The sequence below is a fragment of the Paramisgurnus dabryanus genome, chromosome 5 (genome assembly GCF_030506205.2).
Source record: "Paramisgurnus dabryanus chromosome 5, PD_genome_1.1, whole genome shotgun sequence".
NCBI lineage: Eukaryota > Metazoa > Chordata > Actinopteri > Cypriniformes > Cobitidae > Paramisgurnus > Paramisgurnus dabryanus.
Window position 1 is genome coordinate 16,450,611 of NC_133341.1, and position 20,247 is coordinate 16,470,857.

Genomic DNA, 20,247 nt, shown 5'->3' on the forward strand with positions numbered 1-20,247 from the left:
AAAATGTCCACCCTTGAGTTTGGGAACCTCTGTCATCAGTTACTCACCCTCATGTTGTTACAAACTTTGTTCTTTTGAACTCAAAGGTAGATATTTTGAGCAATGTTTGTAATAAAACCATTTTTGAGCACCATCATTTAATTTCATAGTAGTATTTGTTCCTACTATGAAAGTCAGAGGTGCTTCTGTTACCGGCTTCATTACAAATATCTTCTTTTCCGTTCAGCAGACCCAAAAAACAAACAAACAAAAGGTTTGTAACAACATGGAGGTGAGTAAATCATGACAGAATTTTCATTTACGGTGCTATATAGCACCAAAAGAGGTTCTTTGCTCGTAATCATAGAAGAACCGTTTTTAGTGCCATATAGCACCGGTGAAGCACCTGTAAAGCACCTGTGTAGAACCATATAGGGGCCATATAGCACCACATATGGTTCTACATAGCACTTTATGGTTCTACACGGGTGCTTCACAGGTGCTTCACCGGTGCTATATGGCACTAAAAGTGGTTCTTCTATGATTACGAGCAAAGAACCACTTTTGGTGCTATATAGCACCATTTGTTTTTAGAGTGGGGGTGTACTTTCCCGTAAAGCCTAAGCACCTGGATTGGAGACCTCCATGTTTTTGGCCAGCAGGGGGTGCTCAGTATGTACAGTATAAAGTATACTGTAAAAGCACTATACATCAGATAATAAATCAGTCCACTGACTCTCTGTGGTCATTAAAAATGCCACTGTCTAAAATGGCAAAGCTAGTAATGCTCATTGTATACACGGCTGTCCACTGATGCTGTATCATCCAGATAGATGCATAGATCCACTGATGGTGAAGGTTGAGATTCTATCTCTGTCTCTAAAGTTTACATGTTAAAGGCACTGTATAAATGTTATGAGTTGATGCGACTGTTTTAGTTAGGTCTGCCAGTTTAAACTTCATTTAGTTAGCCTGGCACCGAACACAGCTGGAAAAAATCTTACTTGAAAACACAGTAGTTGGATCAAATTGGCACTCAAATGCACTCAAAGGAACAAAGTGATGTCGGAGCACACAAAGTAAAATCACCAGACAAATGGCTTACTTAAAGTTGTCTGCACATTATGATGTTATTGGACAATGCGTTTCAACATATTTACTACAGATAAAAACTAACCTAATCCCCTAAGTGTTTCAGGTGAAATTACATCCAGTTATAAATAAGCTCCTAATAGCTTGTTACAGGAAAATGATGTGCGAAAAAGTGTTTTATGAGCCTATAAGTGACTCATAACTTGGAAACCTTTATTGCAGTGTTTTTATCGCTTTGAGCGGCAGACTGGTATTTCAGTTTTAACAGCTGTTTACATGCATAAAAAGATCAAATCTGATATTTCTCTAAACTATGTTGTTATATAGTGTTATGTACAGATTTATCAAATTATGACAAATAATGAGTTTTATTTGATTTTGTAGTTCTTTAGATAAGACTAAACATGTTATGATTGTAATTTTTATATCAAATCATAATAATGCATCTATAATGCATTAATACAGCTGAACAAAGGCAGATCTGAAGTCATGTTTCACTTTTTTACCTTGATGTTTATATGTCCCACTAATGTCCAAACACACATCTGATTCTGGATCTGACACATGTGTAACAGGTGGGCTGTTTGAGAGAGTCTTCTGTCGGGAGCACACTCACATCTGATTTATGTGACAAAGGTGAGCCTGTCCTCTTTATTAGGCCTAAGGTCATTGAATGCATTTATGTTAATTTACACCCTGAGATGTATATCTTGTTAGCATAGCGAACTAAAAAAAAAGATCAACTGCAGTAGGCTTTCAAATGAAGACTGTGGGTTTTTGTACACTAGATATAAGCCTTGTGGTTGGAAGCGAAACTTGGAAAAAAAACAAATAAACATTATGGTCATAAAGTTTATTTTAGTACTTTCCACTTTGTTTTACTTCTATCTTTATTAGCCTCTACGTTTTGCATATACAAAGTCTTATCACATTTCATCATGTCGATGATGATAAATGTTCTCCTGGCTCCCTCTTAACCTCAGTTCTCCTCCACTTTTTCCTTATGTTTTTTTCTATCCGTTTCAATTGTTCCATTCCCCCTTCTTGAACCCAGCTCTCCACACACCATACTCTCTGTCTCTGTCTGTCACTGTGAGTTAGGTCTGGCAGTGTTGTTAGAGCACATTGGGTGAATTTGGCACACTCAGGAGGACATTGTGGTGGACTGTGGGATGCGGAGTACACATACACTAATGCACACACACATACACAGAGCGGGCTTTGTGAAGAACCTCCGGCTGGTTTCCCAAACATGTCCAGTATGAGGAGACGCATTCCTTCTGGGTGGGCTCAGAGAGACACAGACACTGTATATTTGGGAGGGTTAAGAAAGGACTGAAAGAAATAAGCACCCCACAGTTGGACCGATAAGAATAAATGGAGTGATGTTCTATAAAGAGAGAAAGAGAAGTTGACTGTTTGATGTGTTGACAGCTGGAGTCACTGCAAGATTAGCCTGTGTGACCTCATGCCCTTAATGTGCAGTAACTTCCCGTCACTTGTTACCGTGGTGATTGGTTCCACTGGTTTTCGAACTGAAAGGCGTGTTTGTGCTTGTGGGTCTCAAAAAATGTATCAAATTGTGATTTTGTGTACCAACTTTGTGTTCAAATGAAAGCGGGTTTACATGTGTTTTTTCTGCTTTTAGATCTGAACATCCAGTTGGAAGTTGAGGACCATACGTTCGAAGATAGTGTGAGTGTGGTCATAGTTTTGCGTGTGTGTCTAAATTGATTCTTGGAATCAGAACCTGAATAATGTATCACTTAGTCTGGTTTAGACCTGCCATGTGCGCTCTCCTGTGCTTGGGGGTTTTTCAGCTTTCTAATGGACAGATGTTCATTCCTGTGTTCTTGTTTTGTTCTGTTTTAGTGTTTCGAAAACAGTGTTGTTTTTGCCGTCTTGTTTTTCAGGTCTTTGAAGAACAGCTCGTTCTTTGTCTCGATGAAGAGGAAGAAGACCTAAACACATCTCACTCAGGTACAGATATGCATCCGTTTGTGTTTGTCTGTTATCACTAGGATTGCTTGTGGTCATACTTTAGTTTGTTGGTGAACATTTATCATCATATTTTTTGCTTTTGTGCCTTTATCAACTCTGTATAAACACGTTCTGCATGAAACAACAATCTGATGTGCTTATTCACGAGCTGCAGGGTTGCTGTCAGGTCTGATAGTGTTTGTCTTCTGTTATATAGGAATAGTATTTATTCCACTTCCTACATATTAGCTCACCCTGACTGGACTGACCATGCTGCAGAACACCTAATAGTGCTCATGTGCCAAGGTCTGTGACCACCCATCCCACTTTCGGTTGTACCGCACAGCATTTTGAACCTTTGTTTGTTAAAGCATGGACTTTATTCAGCATTGTCTTTTCTTTTGGGTCTGTTGCGAATCCGTGTGCATGACACTGCAGTGATGCTGCTGACTTACGACGCTGCTGACGTGTTATCTGGTGCGCCCAAGCTTCATTTACAGTCTGAGGGAGATGCACGCTGTATTCAAGCTATTCTACATTGTTTGTATTTTGGTATTGCTATATTTTTTAAAATGGTATGTGTGCATGTCGCCGATGTCCTAATCCCTCAGACTGGGGCAACCTTCTGATCAATTCCCATAGACCCCATGTAAAATGCCCAGCTTAACAGCAGAAATAAATATGTTTACAGTCTGGTACAGAATGTGTTTTGGCCTATATAGCTAATTTATTTGTAACTCATCTGTTTAAATGATATTAAGCCTTAAAGTTCTGCATAAATAAGGGCATGGTCACTGCTGTCACTACTGTCGAGCTAGGTAGGCATTTCAGCAACCAGTCACTTCAGCTTCGCACACCTCTTTACCAATTTTCAGTTATCCGCGAGTGATGCGTGGTGACCCGCTGCCAAGATGGCAACAGAAGGCTCTGCCAACTATTGGCTTCAAAAAAGCTCTTTACAAACCTATGGGTGACGTCATGGACACTACGTCCATATTTTATACAGTCTAAGGTGTTATCCAAGGATTGAGAGGAAAACAGGGAAAGCTGCTATTAGGAGGCTTTGACGGGCATCATAAATACTGTTAGGCTGGTGTCTTTCTCTGTTCCTGTGATTGCCATAAGTCTGCACCTTGAAAAATGGTACGACTTCTCAGACAACAACTGTATCAACCTTTAAAAAAATCTGTAACCTGTATTTTCTGGTGTGTTCTGGAAGTAGTGTAAGTATTGTTATGAGCTAAAAGGCAGAATGTTTTTATATTATTTTACATTATATCATAGTTTTAAGTTATGTTTCAACGTAACATACACAAACGTCCCCCACAAACGTACTACTCGTCCCACATTTAGTTTTTTAGAGGGTGGTCACCCTAGTTGTCAGAAATCTAAGGATTTGGTGTTAGGTGGTCATTTTTGCGTCTTAGTTTCAGTAAATTTTGTATCGGGCTGGGCAGAATGGTTTTATGTGCCGTATAAAAATGTACCATATATAAATGCGCTTTTTTATGCTTTTTATTTTAGAAGCAAATATTACATCTTTAATGATGTAATATTTGATGCAAACATTAGTTATTATTAAAGTAAATGTATTTTTTATTTTAATTTTTGTGTTTTTAATAATACTCTCTAAACAAACAGTACATTAGGCCAGTGGTTCTCAAACTGGGGGCTGGGGCCCCCAGGGGGGCCGCGAGATGGTGCCAGGGGGGCCCCAGTTTTATGACATTTCATAAAATACATTAATTTATCATGAATTCTGTGTAATTAAACCTAAAAAAATAAAACTGCTAACCAACAGCACTACTTTGTATACTTTAATATGTTTTGTCTTATTAAAATGTTACGTTTTAGAACAAATTTGTTATAAAAAAACATTTGGGGGCCGCGAAGGAATGCACCAGGGGGGCCGCACGCTCAAAAAGTTTGAGAACCACTGCATTAGGGTACATTACTGTACATCCACAACAGCAGAACAGTTTTCCATTTAAAGGATATTATGCATAACCTCTGTTCAGAAATATTTGAATTAGCTGTATGTCGATGCTCCTCGAGTGATGTCTTGACATTTTTAGAAACTTTTTATAGATACGCTGTCCTTTTTTGATGCAGATAAAAAAGCCTTTAGTTTTTCATTTGGAAAGATTTATAGTTCAGCAAGGGCAACAGACAGTGGGGTCTTTTTGTCTTTTAAATGAGATTGGCACTTGAATACACACACACACACACACACACACACACACACACACACACACACACACGCACGCGCATGTACGCGTGCACACACAATGTTTCAACTGTAAAGTGGCAGGAATGTTAACAAGCATAGGTTTTTGAACTTGCACAAAGGCTGACATTTAACATGATGCTTTAACATTTAGCTCATCTCACAGAACGTGTTTCACATTTTAATGCCATCACTGATTTTTTTTTTAAGTTACCTGGTTCATGTAAAGTATCTGAGCTGAGTTCTTTCTTTCATGGACAAATTTCTGTTTTTTGGAGAATGATGCTTACTTTGAATATAATTCAGTCAGTGGGATTTTAAAGAAACCCTTTCACAATCTAATGCAATCTAATGTTAACGAAAATGGAAAAACTCCCTGCCCAGTCCAATCAGACCATTTATTGAAGGTATGCGGTCAAAACATACAAAATGACTTATTTGTTAGTTACTCCACATGCGAATGTTTAGAAAAAATCATGTACAAATAAAATTTCAGCTAGCACAGCAGTACAGTATGAGCTGTAAGCTTTTACTCTTGTGCCTAATAAGGCACTTTGTATAAAATATTGACTATATATGACTGCTCACAACTTACTCTGATACACATTATGATATTTAAAAAAACTTTTAGTAGTTATAATAAATTATATCATTTATTCACTAACTCATTTATTAATCCATTCATTCATACTTTGCTGCAACCCATTTCTCCTTTTCCAAACTATCACTGCCCCATTTCTCATTTAAACTTAAACACACAGACGTTAGCCACTAAAAACTCAGCAGAGGGAGGAGAGATTTGAGGCTGGAGCCCAAATTCTGTAAAAGACTAAAACAGTCACACTACACAGAAAAGAGCCGTCTGGAAGCAAATGTTTTTTGAGGTCTCTGACTGGACAATGTTGCTGCCCTAGCAGTAAAGGAATAAGAACATGAACAGGAGGATGAGGAGAAAGGACTGAAATCTGAAGCTCATGTAACAAATAGATTTTTTTTACTCGTCTTTAAGAAGATCCTACTGTATATCATCACATCGAGGATTCTGAAAAGAGTTAGACACGATAACAAACATTCATTTACAGAAATACTGTCCTGTGCTTTCTCAAATGAAATGCCTTTTGAAACATTTGGTTGACTGAGCGAGTCTGCTGTTTGGATTATTGGAGCCCATGCTAAAGGACACACACACACACACGCACACAACAACACACTGTGTGGTTCTCCAGCAGAGACTGGAAGTCCACCACATGCAGAGAGTAATCCATCTCAACTCATGCGCACACACACACACCTGGCTGTAATCCTGCTTTTTCCAGGTTTCGCTCTGACTGGTGCTGACATGGTTTTTCTGAGATAGGTAGTTGAACTGGAGTTATTAAGGTTCCAGTGTTTTAAGTGAATTTGTAGTTGTTAAGGGTTAAGCTGTGTATGGTTGAGTCTGTGTGGGGTTAAGTCCATATAGGGTTAAGATTGTTGTGTAGTCTGGGTATGGTTGAGTCTGTGTGGGGTTGAGTCTCTATATTGTTTAATCCATGTAGGGTTAAGTCTGTGCATAGTTGAGTTTGTTGTGTTGTCTCTGTATAGACGGTTTCAGTGAAAACAACTTCTATGGCCCAAACTTAACTTCTCGCAGACCACAATACCGCTACACGTGAAAATCGTAATACCGTGTGTTGGCAATACTATATTGATAAAAAGAACGGTACAGATTTTTTTATATAAAAGATTCCTAGCAGTTGTTTCATTTGGAGTTTACATCCCAACCAGTAGATAGCATTCTTTTTTTTTTCCGGAACTTAAACAGTGACAGGAAGTACTATAGCATAAGGGCGCACCAAAAATGTTTTGCTAAGGTTTGCATATAGTTGTGTGTCCTCAATGACAGCTTTCCTAAATTGTATTCTTTATTATATTCTTAAAATTGGAAATATTCCAATATACCTTCTCGCTCTACAGTTACGCAGTGTATCGTAACATATTGCATCACAACCCCTGTACCATGATACGTATCGTATCGCGAGATTCTTGCCGATACACAGCTCTATTCTAGAGTAAATTATTTCTGATAACAAGTAAATTATCTTATCTTAGTATAAATCATAGCGTATCAGTTACTGCAACCAAGCTAACATTACTGTGTAAAATGAATGTATACAATGTTAATGTAGCTACATCTACTTAAGTTCTTGCCTGGCTGCCAAACCTTTCTTCACATAGAGGTGACCCATGCTCGCAGTCTGTCCTCGTCTTCAGGAAACAAATTTTTTATATTTTTCGACAAGGTATTTGTTCCAGAGGTCAGTTTAATCGATACCCACATCGATAAACAAACAAAGACCAGAAGTTAACTTCGGGCCAGGTGGGTAACAGTGACAACCGATGAAGCCGTCTGTAGTTGAGTCTGTGTCGGGCTGCTTATGTGTAGGTCCGTAGCCTTCTACACGTACACAGGTAATATAATTGACTGATGTAAGCATTAGCTCAGTTGTGGGTGTAATGTTTGTTATGAATACAGGCATTTCATGTTTTTTTGTTGCTTTTTTCTGGTTTATGGATTTTCGTCATGCAAATAAAAGTTCTGCAAATATGTATTCATTTTTTCTTTTCCGGAGGAAATAATTGAGAAAAAAGAAACCTTTGACAAACATACACAATTGAATTACTGTGAATACATATGAGAGCATGTTCTGTATTATGTTGTTGGCAATTCTTCTTGAAGTTGTTTTTAAAATGTGAATGAATGCATGTTGCATGTCTTTCTGGCACGCTTTTAACGGGTTTTTTCAGAGTGAGACAATGCATGACTCATTCCTGCCTTCGGGGAGTTAGTGAACTTTTTGAAATGGGATGCATTTTAATAATTTAGTGTGTATGTGTTGAAGATGATTATGTTTTATTGTTTCACAGCAGACTCTTCAGACTTGCTTTATTATTGTTTATAAGGAGCTGAGAGGAGGTGTGTCTTTCTGCATCCCGGGACCTCATAGGGTTTTATTAGCGCGTATGGTTAATGATTCCTAAACCTTGGCTGACCTTCCGAATTCTTACAGACATCTTAGTTTGAAAACCCCTCTGTCGTGGTCTCCCAAGTCTGAAGTCAGTCCTGACTCTGCCTGCCACAAAAAAGTGGGAGTACAGAGCACTGAGACCAAATCCACCTTTTTTACACACACACACACACACCAACACACTCGGACTCATCGGTGCTCATCTCAGGCTCATCGTTTGAACGCTTATCTCTGGAATCTGGATTTTTTTGGAAAGTGCCTTCCAACTCCTGCATTTGTTTAACTCCACGGTTTCATTTACGTTATGCGTTTCTCACAACGGTACACTTGAGGGAAATAAAAACATGGACTCTGACTCAGACTCCCCGTTTAACTACTCATGGCCGTCCTTCCCAAAAATGAGAATCAGGAGACGGATACAAAAAGCAGGTAATGAGTGAGTATGTGTGAGAGAGAAGCAGCGTTTATCATTGTCTGATTAAATGATGTAACAAAGACACACATTTATAACCTTATTTTAGCATCTCAAATTATTTAGGTTATATGTCTTGTCTCAGTGATCAGATTGGTTTTGGTACAGATGCTGGCCAGTGTCACAGTTGTAAATGGATATAAAATCGTAATTGACATCATGGCAAACTTCATTTAGCAACAAGTCAGACTTTCCAGTGAGTTTCCAGCTGGGAATACTGTACAATATTTGTATATGGTAATAAAACATAACCATATCTGTGGCAGTGATCATTCCATAGTAAACGAAACATTTCTCACCTTAATTTGTGCATCGCAACCAAAAATGATGTTTTCTTTTCGCTTTGGATAAACTTGTCTACTACTGTAAATGAATAAATGTAATGTAAATTGTGTTATGTGATACCGTTACCATGGTAATGATCGCTGCCTATCACAGGTCTCTGCTCGTAGAAACTAGAAAAACTACAATAAATCGAAAGGATGTTATATTTTTAGACAAACAGCATCATCTACCCTTTGTTTGTGGTGTTAGCATCAGTAGCAGATCTGTTTATGAGGTAATGAGATTTCAGTACCTGAGCAGTGTTTGTGTTTCATGCAAATGTGATTTATTCAGCGATCTGAGGGAGTTAAGCTTGGTGGTGAGAGGAATGAAAGTGAGTTGAGCTTTTCCGTTGTTGTTGGAAGACTTTTACACACATCCTTATCTAAGCATTTTGTATGCCCCTCAGAGTTATCAGAATATCAATTTCAATCAAATATATACATTCGTCATTTGCCTGGACTCCTGCAACTGATTATGTGCCAACATATACAGACCTTTCCTTTGAAATGTAATCTTTGTATGCTTGATTGTATAATGTCAGGAAGATTTTGTTGTATGAATAGACCGGTATCTGTAAACTATGTTGTATTTCTGCGCATAAAAGTAATTGAGAATGTACACACTAAGAAAAAAGGTACATGAAGGTATAAGAGTTGTCACTGGGGCAGTACCTTTTTGTACCAAAAAAGGTACATATTGGTACCTCTAAGGTACATGTTGGTACATACTGGTACCTACATGGTATATATCAGGACTTTTTTAAAAGGTACTGTCCCAGTGACAAAAAGGGAAAACTTTTGTACCTTTTTACTCAGGGTGTGTTTGACAAAGTCTGAGTGTTTGTTTACCAGTTTGGCTGCATTGGCATCACAACTTCTATGATTAAGTAAGCGTGTATGAAACTTTTCATTGCTGTTTCGTAGTATGGTAGACGATTTAGTTCTTTAAGTTTCATTGTAAGAAGAATGTTTTACATTAACATTTTAAGTTTAAGCATAGGGTCTGACATTGTTAAGATCTTGAAATGCCAAAGGAGATGTGTAAGGTCTGTGATTTTTTTTTTTTGGGTGGGGGACTGAGAAATAAAAAGTCATGTACTATAGTTTGCTGTGGGCTTTTCGAGTATTGTGTATGTATTTAAAGTAGATTAATAGTTGATGTGTCCATTATGACAGAATGTTCATTTTTGGGTAAATTGTTCTTTTAACTTAAGCAAAAATGCTTAAAAACTACATTTAATGGCCACAAAGAGACCATGCTGTACTGCTGGTTTCTTTTTAACTGCTTTCCTTCTTGGCGTTCACAGATTGCCCAAAGACACACAGGCAGTCAGTCTTTCCAGTGAACACAGAACAAAGCAGGCAGCCACATACAGTATAGCATGACAGCTGTTCTTAACATCATGCTAACTTTCAGAGTTTTTTCTTGTTAAGTAATGAGGCACAAAGATTAAACTGGTTAAAGTCTACATTTAACTAATTTAAAGCTGAAATCCATAACTTTTATCAGTTGAAAAATAAAATATTAAGTTATTGAACATGTGAGAAAAACTGTGTTTGAAACTGTTTCTTTACATTGCCCCAATTCACAGTGATAAGCTTATAATAATGATTTGTAATGTCGGGTCAGTTTCTAGGAAAAAGTTTGAAAGACGTCATTCGTCTTTGCGTGATGATGATGTCACATCTGTAAACATGAAAGAGGAACCGTCCTCTTTCTCGCATGTGCTCCGGATGGGAGTTGCTTAGAGTTTAAACTTGTCATCTAAATGCTGCAGTTTATTCTGTAAAGTTTTAAAAAACAATCATCTGGGGAACGGCATGTAAATATGTCAGTTTACATTCTTACATCTAGGGAACCATCTGTTAAACAGTGAAAGCTAGGCTTTTTAACATCTGAAGGGATTAAATACTGGAACAGAGACACCTTCATCTGAACCGTGAAGGCATCTGTTGAGTTGCGTTATCATTTTGTCAGAACCAACGCGGCAAAAATATTACTTCACTTCAGTATTTCCCACACCCTTGGCGGCACATCGGGTGAAAGTGTAAAAATAGATAACAAAATAGGGATTTAGATTGGTTGTTTTTGGATGCGGATGTAATAGGATATGTACTTCTGCCATGTGTATGTATAATGACAGACTCGCTCTGATGTGGTGATCACAGACATCAAATTCATCTGATAAGTAGCGGGGTGAAGCACAGAACATTACTCTGCAAATAATTGCAATTTTATATTTCAATCAGAGATGGCGATACTGTATAGAGAATACGGACTGCAGCTTTAAGTGCTTAATGACACAAGAACACACTGATTGACAGAGCATTTTGTTTTGACAGAGAAGTTGAGTTCCTCTCCCGGCTCCTGCACACCGATTCAACGTCGGCCCTCAGAAGCAGCTACAGCCAGACTCACAGCGATGCTCAAAAACTCCACCAAGGTTTGACACTTATCTCTGCTCCTGCAGATCAGCTCGCTCTGTATTTTAGATCAGCTATTATATTTTTTTATCTAATCCCACCACCTCCCTTTCACCTTTTTTCATTTAGTGTCTTTATTGTTTGATTGAGCTCTGTGAAAGTCTTAGGGAGCGTCTCTGTTTGGTCAGGGCTAATGCATCCTGAACTTCCAGCCCTAACAAAAAAACAAAGCTCTTATGTTTGACATTATTGAAGATGTCCTACTATGATTCAGCTAACAGAATTCGAAATCAGTCAAGCTTTACATTTAAATTTATAAATTCGGACCCAGCAACCAAGAAAACACAGCAGATATTCACTGTTGTTACATGAAAATATATGTTTGTGTTATTTTCTAGGATGAGGAACTCGATTTAAAGTACACTGTTCCTGGTGTTACAGAGGACAGCTCTGGGACAGATAGTGGGGTGTTGCAAATGGCACCAGTGGAAATAGATACTCCTTCACCTATTAAAGATGATGAAGGGCGGAGGGGAAGGCATCCTGCCAATCGCGCTCTCTCCCCCACCTCTCCACCAGGACTGATGCTGGATAGACTCATGCGAACCACCCGATCTGCTGACCTGACCAGTAACACTTTAAGCTCACCTACAGAGTCATGTGACCTGAGGTAAGACTGCTAATGTTGATGTGCCTGTAATGGTAATGTACTAGTGTATCTGTCAGCCAATCAAGGGTAAAATGTTATAAAAAAGACCATTTGGGTAAATATGTCTTGATCAAAGGCACTTTAGTGCTGGCCTGACTCTTAAGCCATTAGGCCATGACTGCACCCCTATTTATGGAACAATTGAGTCAAAAATGGTTCTTCTATGGCATTATAAAGTACCTTTATTTGTATTTTACCCCCAAATAAATACAATAATCTGTCTTCACCCCTTAGTTAGTAACAACGGTCTCCAAAATCCCCTCAAAACATTCTACGAATGTTTCAATGACATTTGGTGATGATCTTTCCCACCTCCACAAGTTTTAAGTCTTGATGTTTGGTTGCAAGACACATGACATTGGATGTTATTAAACATCTGTTAGACATTCAAAAAACAAAAACAAACTCAAGGGACATATTTACTGCATGCAGATGCCCCATAAAGCAGTACAATTAAAAATTCTCTGCTTCTCATTTTCATTGCGTAAACAGACTGGAAACTTTTGCACAAAATGCAACTTTGCAAAAAGGTTTTGCCATGAGCTACATGAATGACTGGTGAAGCATGTGTACCACAAAATAATAGATTATTTACAGTACAATGTTTAAGTGATGGTCGTCTTATGCGTAGTGGTTGTTGAGATTTTTTAGAAGTCAAATCCTCTTTCTAAGCCCGAGTTTGGTGGCCTTGGAGGTGGACAGTGAAGAGGATGACGACGATGACATTTTAATAAAGAAGCCCCTTCCCCAGCCAGCCTCCGAGTTCAAAAATAGCGGAGACGAGCGTGTTAAGTTCAACCCCACCCATGATCTTACCTGCACACGTTCTCACTCCACCTCGAACTCCGCCCCTGCAAAGGTACCACACCCACTCTAAACCTGCAGTTGTGTAGACGTTATTTCAAACTATGAAAACTACCATACATTTTAAACATTATTAGATGAATTTGTTCATTATCTCTCCTCTCAGGATGTTGAGCATGGCATCCGTCTTCGTTCATATTCCTACACCTCGCCCAAAATCAGCCTGCTGCCTCCACGATTCAGTAGAGATGCTCAACCTTCACCCACAGACCTCAACCAGGGTCAGAAACTCTAACCTTTAACCTCTTTCTTAACTGCATAGGTTAAGTATCAAATGTCAGTGTATGAATGCAAGGGATCATGGAACATTACATGCAGAAAGTTACACCAAGATGTCTGTGTCACATAGCCTATTATGTTTCCAGAAGGACTGTCTTTCTCTTGTTACTGTATAGATGGCTAAGGCAGAGAGTTCATCACATCTTTAATATTTCCTCTTTAAGTGTGTTTTAGATACTTAAAGGTAAGCACCACCGCTTTCCAGTATTTTACTATGTTCTTACCTCAACTTAGACAAATTAATTCATTTAGTTACACAAGTATGGTGGCACAAAATAAAACTTTTGTTTGGAGCCATAGGAATGGATGGGGCTAGGCTAAATGCTAACACTTTCACAATGTGCTGTACAAAGATTAAATGGACACTCCACTTTTTAAAAAAATATACTGATTTTCCAGCTCTCCTAGAGTTAAACATTACGGATTTTGGAATCCATTCAGCCGATCTCCGGGTCTGGCGCTTCCACTTTTAGCATATCTTAGCACAATCCATTGAATCTGATTAGACCATTAGCATTGCGCTAAAATTAACCAAAGAGTTTGGATATTTCTCCTATTTAAAGGAATAGTCCATTTTCTTAAAAGAAAAATCCAGATAATTTCCTCACTACCATGTCATCCAAAATGTTGATGTCTTTCTTTGTTCAGTCGAAAAGAAATTATGTTTTTTGAGGAAAACATTGCAAGATTTTTCTCATTTTAATGGACTTTAATAGAGCCCAACATTTATTACTTAACTCAACACTTAACAGTTTTTTTCAGCGGAGTTTCAAAGGACTTTAAATGATCCCAAACGAGGCATAAGGGTCTTATCTAGCGAAACGATTGTCATTTTTGACAAGAAAAATAAAAAATATGCACTTTTAAACCACAACTTCTCGTCTAGGTCAGGTCGTTATGCGCCAAGCGTGACCCCACGCAATACGTCATGACGTCAAGAGGTCACAGAGGACGAACGCGAAACTACGCCCCAGTGTTTACAAGTGTTGAGAAAGAGGACCGTTCCTACGTTGTTGTATGTGGAATGATACTAATTAATGTCTTTGTGTCAGTTTATTGTTTACAATGGTCCGCAAATGTGCGTTTCATATATGTAACACGTGACCTCCCTACGTCACTACGCATTTACGTTAGGTCACGCAGGACCGGACCTAGACGAGAAGTTGTGCTTTAAAAGTGTATTTTTTTTTTTCTTGTCAAAAATGACAATCGTTTCGCTAGATAAGATCCTTATGCCTCGTTTGGGATCGTTTATAGTCTTTTGAAACTCCGCTGAAAAAAACTGTGAAGTGTTGAGTTAAGTATTAAATGTTGGGCTTTATTAAAGTCCATTAAAATGAGAAAAATCCTGCAATGTTTTCCTAAAAAAACATAATATCTTCTCGACTGAACAAAGAAAGACATCAACATTTTGGTTGACATGGTGGTGAGTAAATTATCTGGATTTTTGGACTATATATAAGAAAATGGACTATTCCTTTAAAACTTGACTCTTCTGTAGTAACATCGTGTGCTATGCTAAAAGTGGTAGCGCCAGACCCAGAGATCAGCTGAATGGATTCCAAAAAGGTAAAAATCTAATGTTTAACTCTAGGGGAGCTGGAAAATGAGCATATTTTCAAAAAAAGTGGAGTGTCCCTTTAAAAGTGCACGCATTGAGAAAAGATAGTTGAGGTAAGAACAGAGTAAAATATTGAAAAACTGTGTTGTTTTCCTTTAAGGAATGACAAGAAGAATTGATTTGCAACACACTTAAGTACTTTTGTCATTGAATATGTTTATGTTTGTACATATTCTTGTTATGATACATTCGGAAGTGGATTAAGCTAATATTCCTTCAGCTTTAGCCAATGTACCTTTAGTGTTCTTGGATCTATTGTTTTATACTTTATTTAAGGTGAAACTGCAAAACATTGCTTACAGTATGTCTACAAGGAATATATTTGACCATCGGATGATCTGCACTCATTGAGTTTCTTCCAGCAAACAGCAGAAAAAGCAACAAAATTAGCTCGTCTTTGTTCGTCACAGGTTACTAAAAGCATGTTTTGTAGTCACTAACAAAGCTGTAGGTAAAAGACACACAATACTAACAGATACATGAAGAGTGGATGGTTGTGTCTCAAAAATTAGCTTTCCTATACCTAAAGACAGATTTTGTGGGTGTGTATGGGTATGAGACACAGCCGAAGTGTGCTGCGATTTGTTTATTTAATAGACTTATTGGCAATTGTTTGGTTTCCACAATTGTTATTTAATCCAAAGTCTCCCATGTCAAAGCAGCACACGCTCCCCTTTTCTGCTTGTTGTCAGTATGTACTGTAGGACTGTATAGTGCTGGGCTGTAGTGAGTGTCATGTCCGCTGTGTCCTGTAGATGGCGCCCTCTCCAGCAGTGGCAGCAGGTCTCTACTACAGGCACTGTCTTTGTCTAAATCTCTCTCTCTGCTCAACCCTGTTAGTAAGTACAGCCACGCCAGCATACCCACTCGCCCGCTCCCCTGCTCACCCGCTCTCCCGCCACTCCACCCCAGGCTATTAACAACATGCTGCTGCCTTTGTGTATGTCAGAGAGAATGCATGGTTGTCAAAAGGACAAGTGTGTGTGTGTTTGTATAATATTGTAACGTTTTCATGTTTACGCGTCTGAATGTGTGTGTACAGTGCTCTGTGTAACCGTTACTAATCCCCATGGCTTTGCTTTGCTTGCTGGTTGTGGAAGCCTTACTGCAGTACGTCTGCATTCACTTTACAAAGTTTTCAGCCTTATTTGATGTGTTGGACAATAACAGTGATGTCATCGGTCTATTGATAAATGAAAAGAAAAACAGATATTTTTAGATCCTAGATGTTTCTTTATGATTCTTGAACAAACACCAATAGATGGCCTTTATAGAAAGGAATGTAAATGCTAAAATCCACCAAAACATTTTGTTGTTTATTTTTTATATCAACACAATTTTTTTTCTTCCACAGAACATCGTGCCAGCAGCACATCAGAGCAAGCTCAAGAGAAAAGGTAATGCAGACCTTAAAAACATAAAACTTTGAAAAAATAAATTGTGCCGAATTCTCCACTGTCTGTGGTGACAGCGTTGCCAGGCGACAGAGTGCTTCCTGTTAAAATCTGAAGGTCATAGCGTCTTTTCGAGATGTTAACCTTTCCAAAAGAAATGGATGCAATAGGATTTTTTGTATTATAAAAGAACATTTTTGTGCATGTTTGTGTGTATCTGGCAAGCAGGATACACAATCTGTAATGTTTTTTTCTTTATCATGATGTTTGCTGCATCTGTAAACTCATGTCCAGGTTTATATTTTAATAACACACATTTTCATAGCAAAGCACAATAGCGCCATCCAGGGACACTTTGTGTGTGGTCACAAATATAATAGTATGAGTAGTTTCTGCTGTGCATGGGCTCCTTTAGCAGCACAAAGGTCATAGGTTCAATTCCCAAAGATAATTTAGCCAAGTTATTCAAATGTGTCAATGTAATAAATATGTGTGAGTGCTCAATAAACAGACAGAGTGTTGTACTGTACTTCTATAGGGAGTTAAGGTTTCGTAGACGTGCTCAGTCGGCCGATGATGAGACAAACGAAGAGCTGGCCGACTCTCTCCAACACCTCACGCTCTCCGAATTCCTCAAAGAGTATGTCAATCCGGTACCCCCCTCCCAAGAACCCCAGCCGCACCTCTGACCCTTTTATTAACCTAACCTAACCTAACCTGTATGTAAATTATCTAAAGGCATCTAACTATAATACCCAGAATGCATCTTCACATGTCCGGCATGAAATCACTTACTGTCGCTTCACTGTTTCGACACTAAAATACGTCATCATAACCCACGTAAAGCTTCTATATGTATGTGACCTAACTTTGCTTGTCTCCTGACTCACCTCCCACCAAGCAATCCGGTATGTATAAAATGCTAAAAATGTGTCCACTGTTGTGCCCTAGTTTTGAAATTAGGTGACTAATTATTAATTTTTCCTCCAGCCAGGAGAAGAATGCATAACTTATTCTGTAACAAATTACTTTAATGAATTTTTAAATGCCTGAAAAAGCACTAGCTGTACTGGCATGTCTTTGTGACATTGGCACATTCCATGTGATTCCTGGACGTGGTCTTGTGTGTTGCAGGATCGAGGAAGAGGAATGGGACAAATATATCATCCCTTCCAAAACAGAATCTGAAAAATACAAAGTCAGCCGCACGTTTAGCTTCATCAAGAGTCGGATGTACAGCACTCGCAACAAGAACAAGGTAAACACACAGTGAGGTTAACAGTGAACAGACTTGAAGTGTGTTACATATTAAAGTATACACCTACAATACATTTTTATTTATGGTCGCAGCCTGGTTGTTGCTTACTGTACCCCTTTTGATATACATCCAAACAGGAAGTAGAAACAAATAAAGTGTGGGTTAATGACTGACCGTTTGTTCCAAAAACAACCAGAGGACTCCCTTTTTAATCATTAAACCCCTCTTTAACCAGCAAAAAACGCTGCATTGGTCTTTGTTTGCCACATAAGCATGTCAGACTAAAGGATAAAATGTTTACTTTCATGTGTCTTGGTAATGGAAACCCTTGTGATGTGGACTTTCAGTGATTTTATGGCTTTCCCTTGGTTTTTTAAGGGGAAAGGAAAGGAGAAAGAGACCAAAGACAAGCAGGGAAATGGACACCAGTTCTCAGCAGGATCTGTCCTGGGGTCCACACTTTGTGAGATCTGTGGAAAGCCTGCTTCTGGAAAAGACATCTTCCACTGTACAAGTAAGTCTCTCTAAACTAAAAATAAATTATTTAAGTTAATCTTGTAAATGTTCATGTTTGTGTCATTTTACAGTATCTCTTTATGTGTTTTTGTAATATTTAGAAACCACTGACCAGTTCAGCTTCTATATTTTTACATCCATATTGTTTCACTGGATTTGTGCTGATCACTTTCTCTTTCCCCTAGATTGTGCAGTTAGTGTCCATAAGGGCTGTAAAGACTCAACTACGCCATGCCAGAAGGTGGACTATGCTTGTGTTTGCACAAGTCTTACACATCACCTAACCTTAATAGTTAAACTCAGAGACACTTACTGTATGGCCATGTTTGGTCTGACATAATCATTATTAAATGTGTTCACATTATTACAGTACATATGTGGACACTAAGTGTAAAAAGATGTAATAATGTAATTGTATGTAGTGTAAAGTTCAAAACACTTTCAATATTAATAACTATTTTTACAGAAACCTCATGACAAATATTCAGTGACAACAGTGAAGAGCAAGACAGCCTCTCTTCCTCAAAGTAAGCTTTACCTGAACATTACTGAACGTACTATATGAAAGAAAATCACATCAGAATTGTCTCTTACACAAAAGGTATGAAAGTTGTCACTGGGACGGTACCTTTTAAAAAAGGTCGTAATATGTACTAGTTTGGTACAGATATGTAAATTTGAGGTAGGCCTAGTATTTCCCTTTAATGTAGTAATATGTCCATTGAGGTACCAATATGCACCTTTTAGGTACAAACATATATTTTTTAAAAGGTACCACCCCAGTGGCAACTTTTGTACCTTATTGTACCTTTTCTGAGAGTGTATATTGAGTTTTTCAGGTCCTTATATTATGTCACCTTTATATTTCCACTCTGTCACATGTAGATTTTACAGTGCGTGAAAGTTCCTCCTCATCCTCTCAGATGTCCCCCTCAGCCTCTCTTCCTGTAATGATGTCACGAGAAGCCACCCCTCTTCCTTGTCCTCTATCCAGAAGTGTGCCTACAGTTACTGAAAGGTAAGGTATTTATACCAAAAAGTAGCTAGATAATACACTCTAAGAAAGGATGTGTTTTTTTTACACATATTTTTGTGTTATGCTTTTAACACATTATGTGTCATTTTAACACATTATGTGTTGATTTTTTGTTAAAATAAAACACAAGTTGTGTTAAAAGTAACACAAAAATGTGTTGTTTCAATAATAACACAGAGATGTGTGAATTCTGTCATTTACTCAGCCTCATGTTGGTCTAAACGTGTATAAGTTTTTGATATTTTAATACGTGATGGTAAGCACACAGTTGTCTGTACACATTGACGTCCACATTTGGAAAAACAAATACTATGGATGGCAACTGTGTGGTTGCCATCATTTATCAAAATATTTTATTTTGTGTTTAACAGAATGGGTGACTATTTACAATAAGGTTCATTAGTTAACATTAGATCATGTATTAACTAACATGAACAAACCATGAGCAATACATTTGTTACAGTATTTATTAATCTTTGTTAATGTTAGTTAATGTTAGAAATAAAGCTTTTAATTGTAGGTTCATGTTAGTTCACAGTGCATAAACTAACATTAACAAGATTTTTAAGAAGTATTAGTAATTGTTGAAATTAACATTATCAAAGATTAATAAATGCTGTATAAGTGCAGTTCATTATTAGTTCATGTTAACTAATGTTCAGAATTCTTATTGTAAAGTGTTACCGAATAAAGAAACTCATTCAGTTTTAAAACAAAATTTTTGGGTGAACAATCCATTTAACGGGCACATATGCTGTTTTGTGCTATTTTGTTTCAACAACCTTATTTCAAAATTTTCTCAATACTGTAAACAAACTTTTTTGGTGGAGCATTTCTTACTTTTTTATTACTTATATTAATAATCATTCTTATTTTTTTTGAGCTTGACAGTTTGAGATAAAATATGGAAATTCAGAATAAACAAATAGTAAATCAATTTCATTCAGTTTATCTTGTAAATTGCATATAATTACTAATTCGTAAAAAAAGTAGTTTAGATTTATGTAACATTATGTTAAAATTAATGATATGTTTTCTTTGTGTTTCAACAAATTACTATTA

The 20,247-nt window shown here is 37.7% G+C and overlaps 1 protein-coding gene across 4 annotated transcripts in view; it reads left to right on the top strand.

Moving 5' to 3' along the window:
• arhgef28a (Rho guanine nucleotide exchange factor (GEF) 28a) overlaps positions 1 to 20,247 on the top strand; it is a 76,814-nt gene that overhangs the window by 29,662 nt on the left and 26,905 nt on the right. Inside the window, exons 7-21 of one of the 4 annotated variants that reach the window (XM_065266789.2) lie at positions 1,647 to 1,707; positions 2,720 to 2,766; positions 2,985 to 3,051; positions 11,428 to 11,528; positions 11,907 to 12,178; positions 12,890 to 13,076; positions 13,188 to 13,302; positions 15,737 to 15,820; positions 16,336 to 16,378; positions 16,914 to 17,015; positions 17,510 to 17,633; positions 18,012 to 18,147; positions 18,335 to 18,390; positions 18,616 to 18,676; positions 19,035 to 19,167. In XM_065266789.2, coding sequence (XP_065122861.1) covers positions 1,647 to 1,707; positions 2,720 to 2,766; positions 2,985 to 3,051; positions 11,428 to 11,528; positions 11,907 to 12,178; positions 12,890 to 13,076; positions 13,188 to 13,302; positions 15,737 to 15,820; positions 16,336 to 16,378; positions 16,914 to 17,015; positions 17,510 to 17,633; positions 18,012 to 18,147; positions 18,335 to 18,390; positions 18,616 to 18,676; positions 19,035 to 19,167 — 1,589 coding nt within the window. The remainder of the gene's footprint in view (positions 1 to 1,646; positions 1,708 to 2,719; positions 2,767 to 2,984; positions 3,052 to 11,427; positions 11,529 to 11,906; positions 12,179 to 12,889; positions 13,077 to 13,187; positions 13,303 to 15,736; positions 15,821 to 16,335; positions 16,379 to 16,913; positions 17,016 to 17,509; positions 17,634 to 18,011; positions 18,148 to 18,334; positions 18,391 to 18,615; positions 18,677 to 19,034; positions 19,168 to 20,247) is intronic. The other 3 variants (XM_065266792.2, XM_065266791.2, XM_065266793.2) reach the window with 3 other exon arrangements.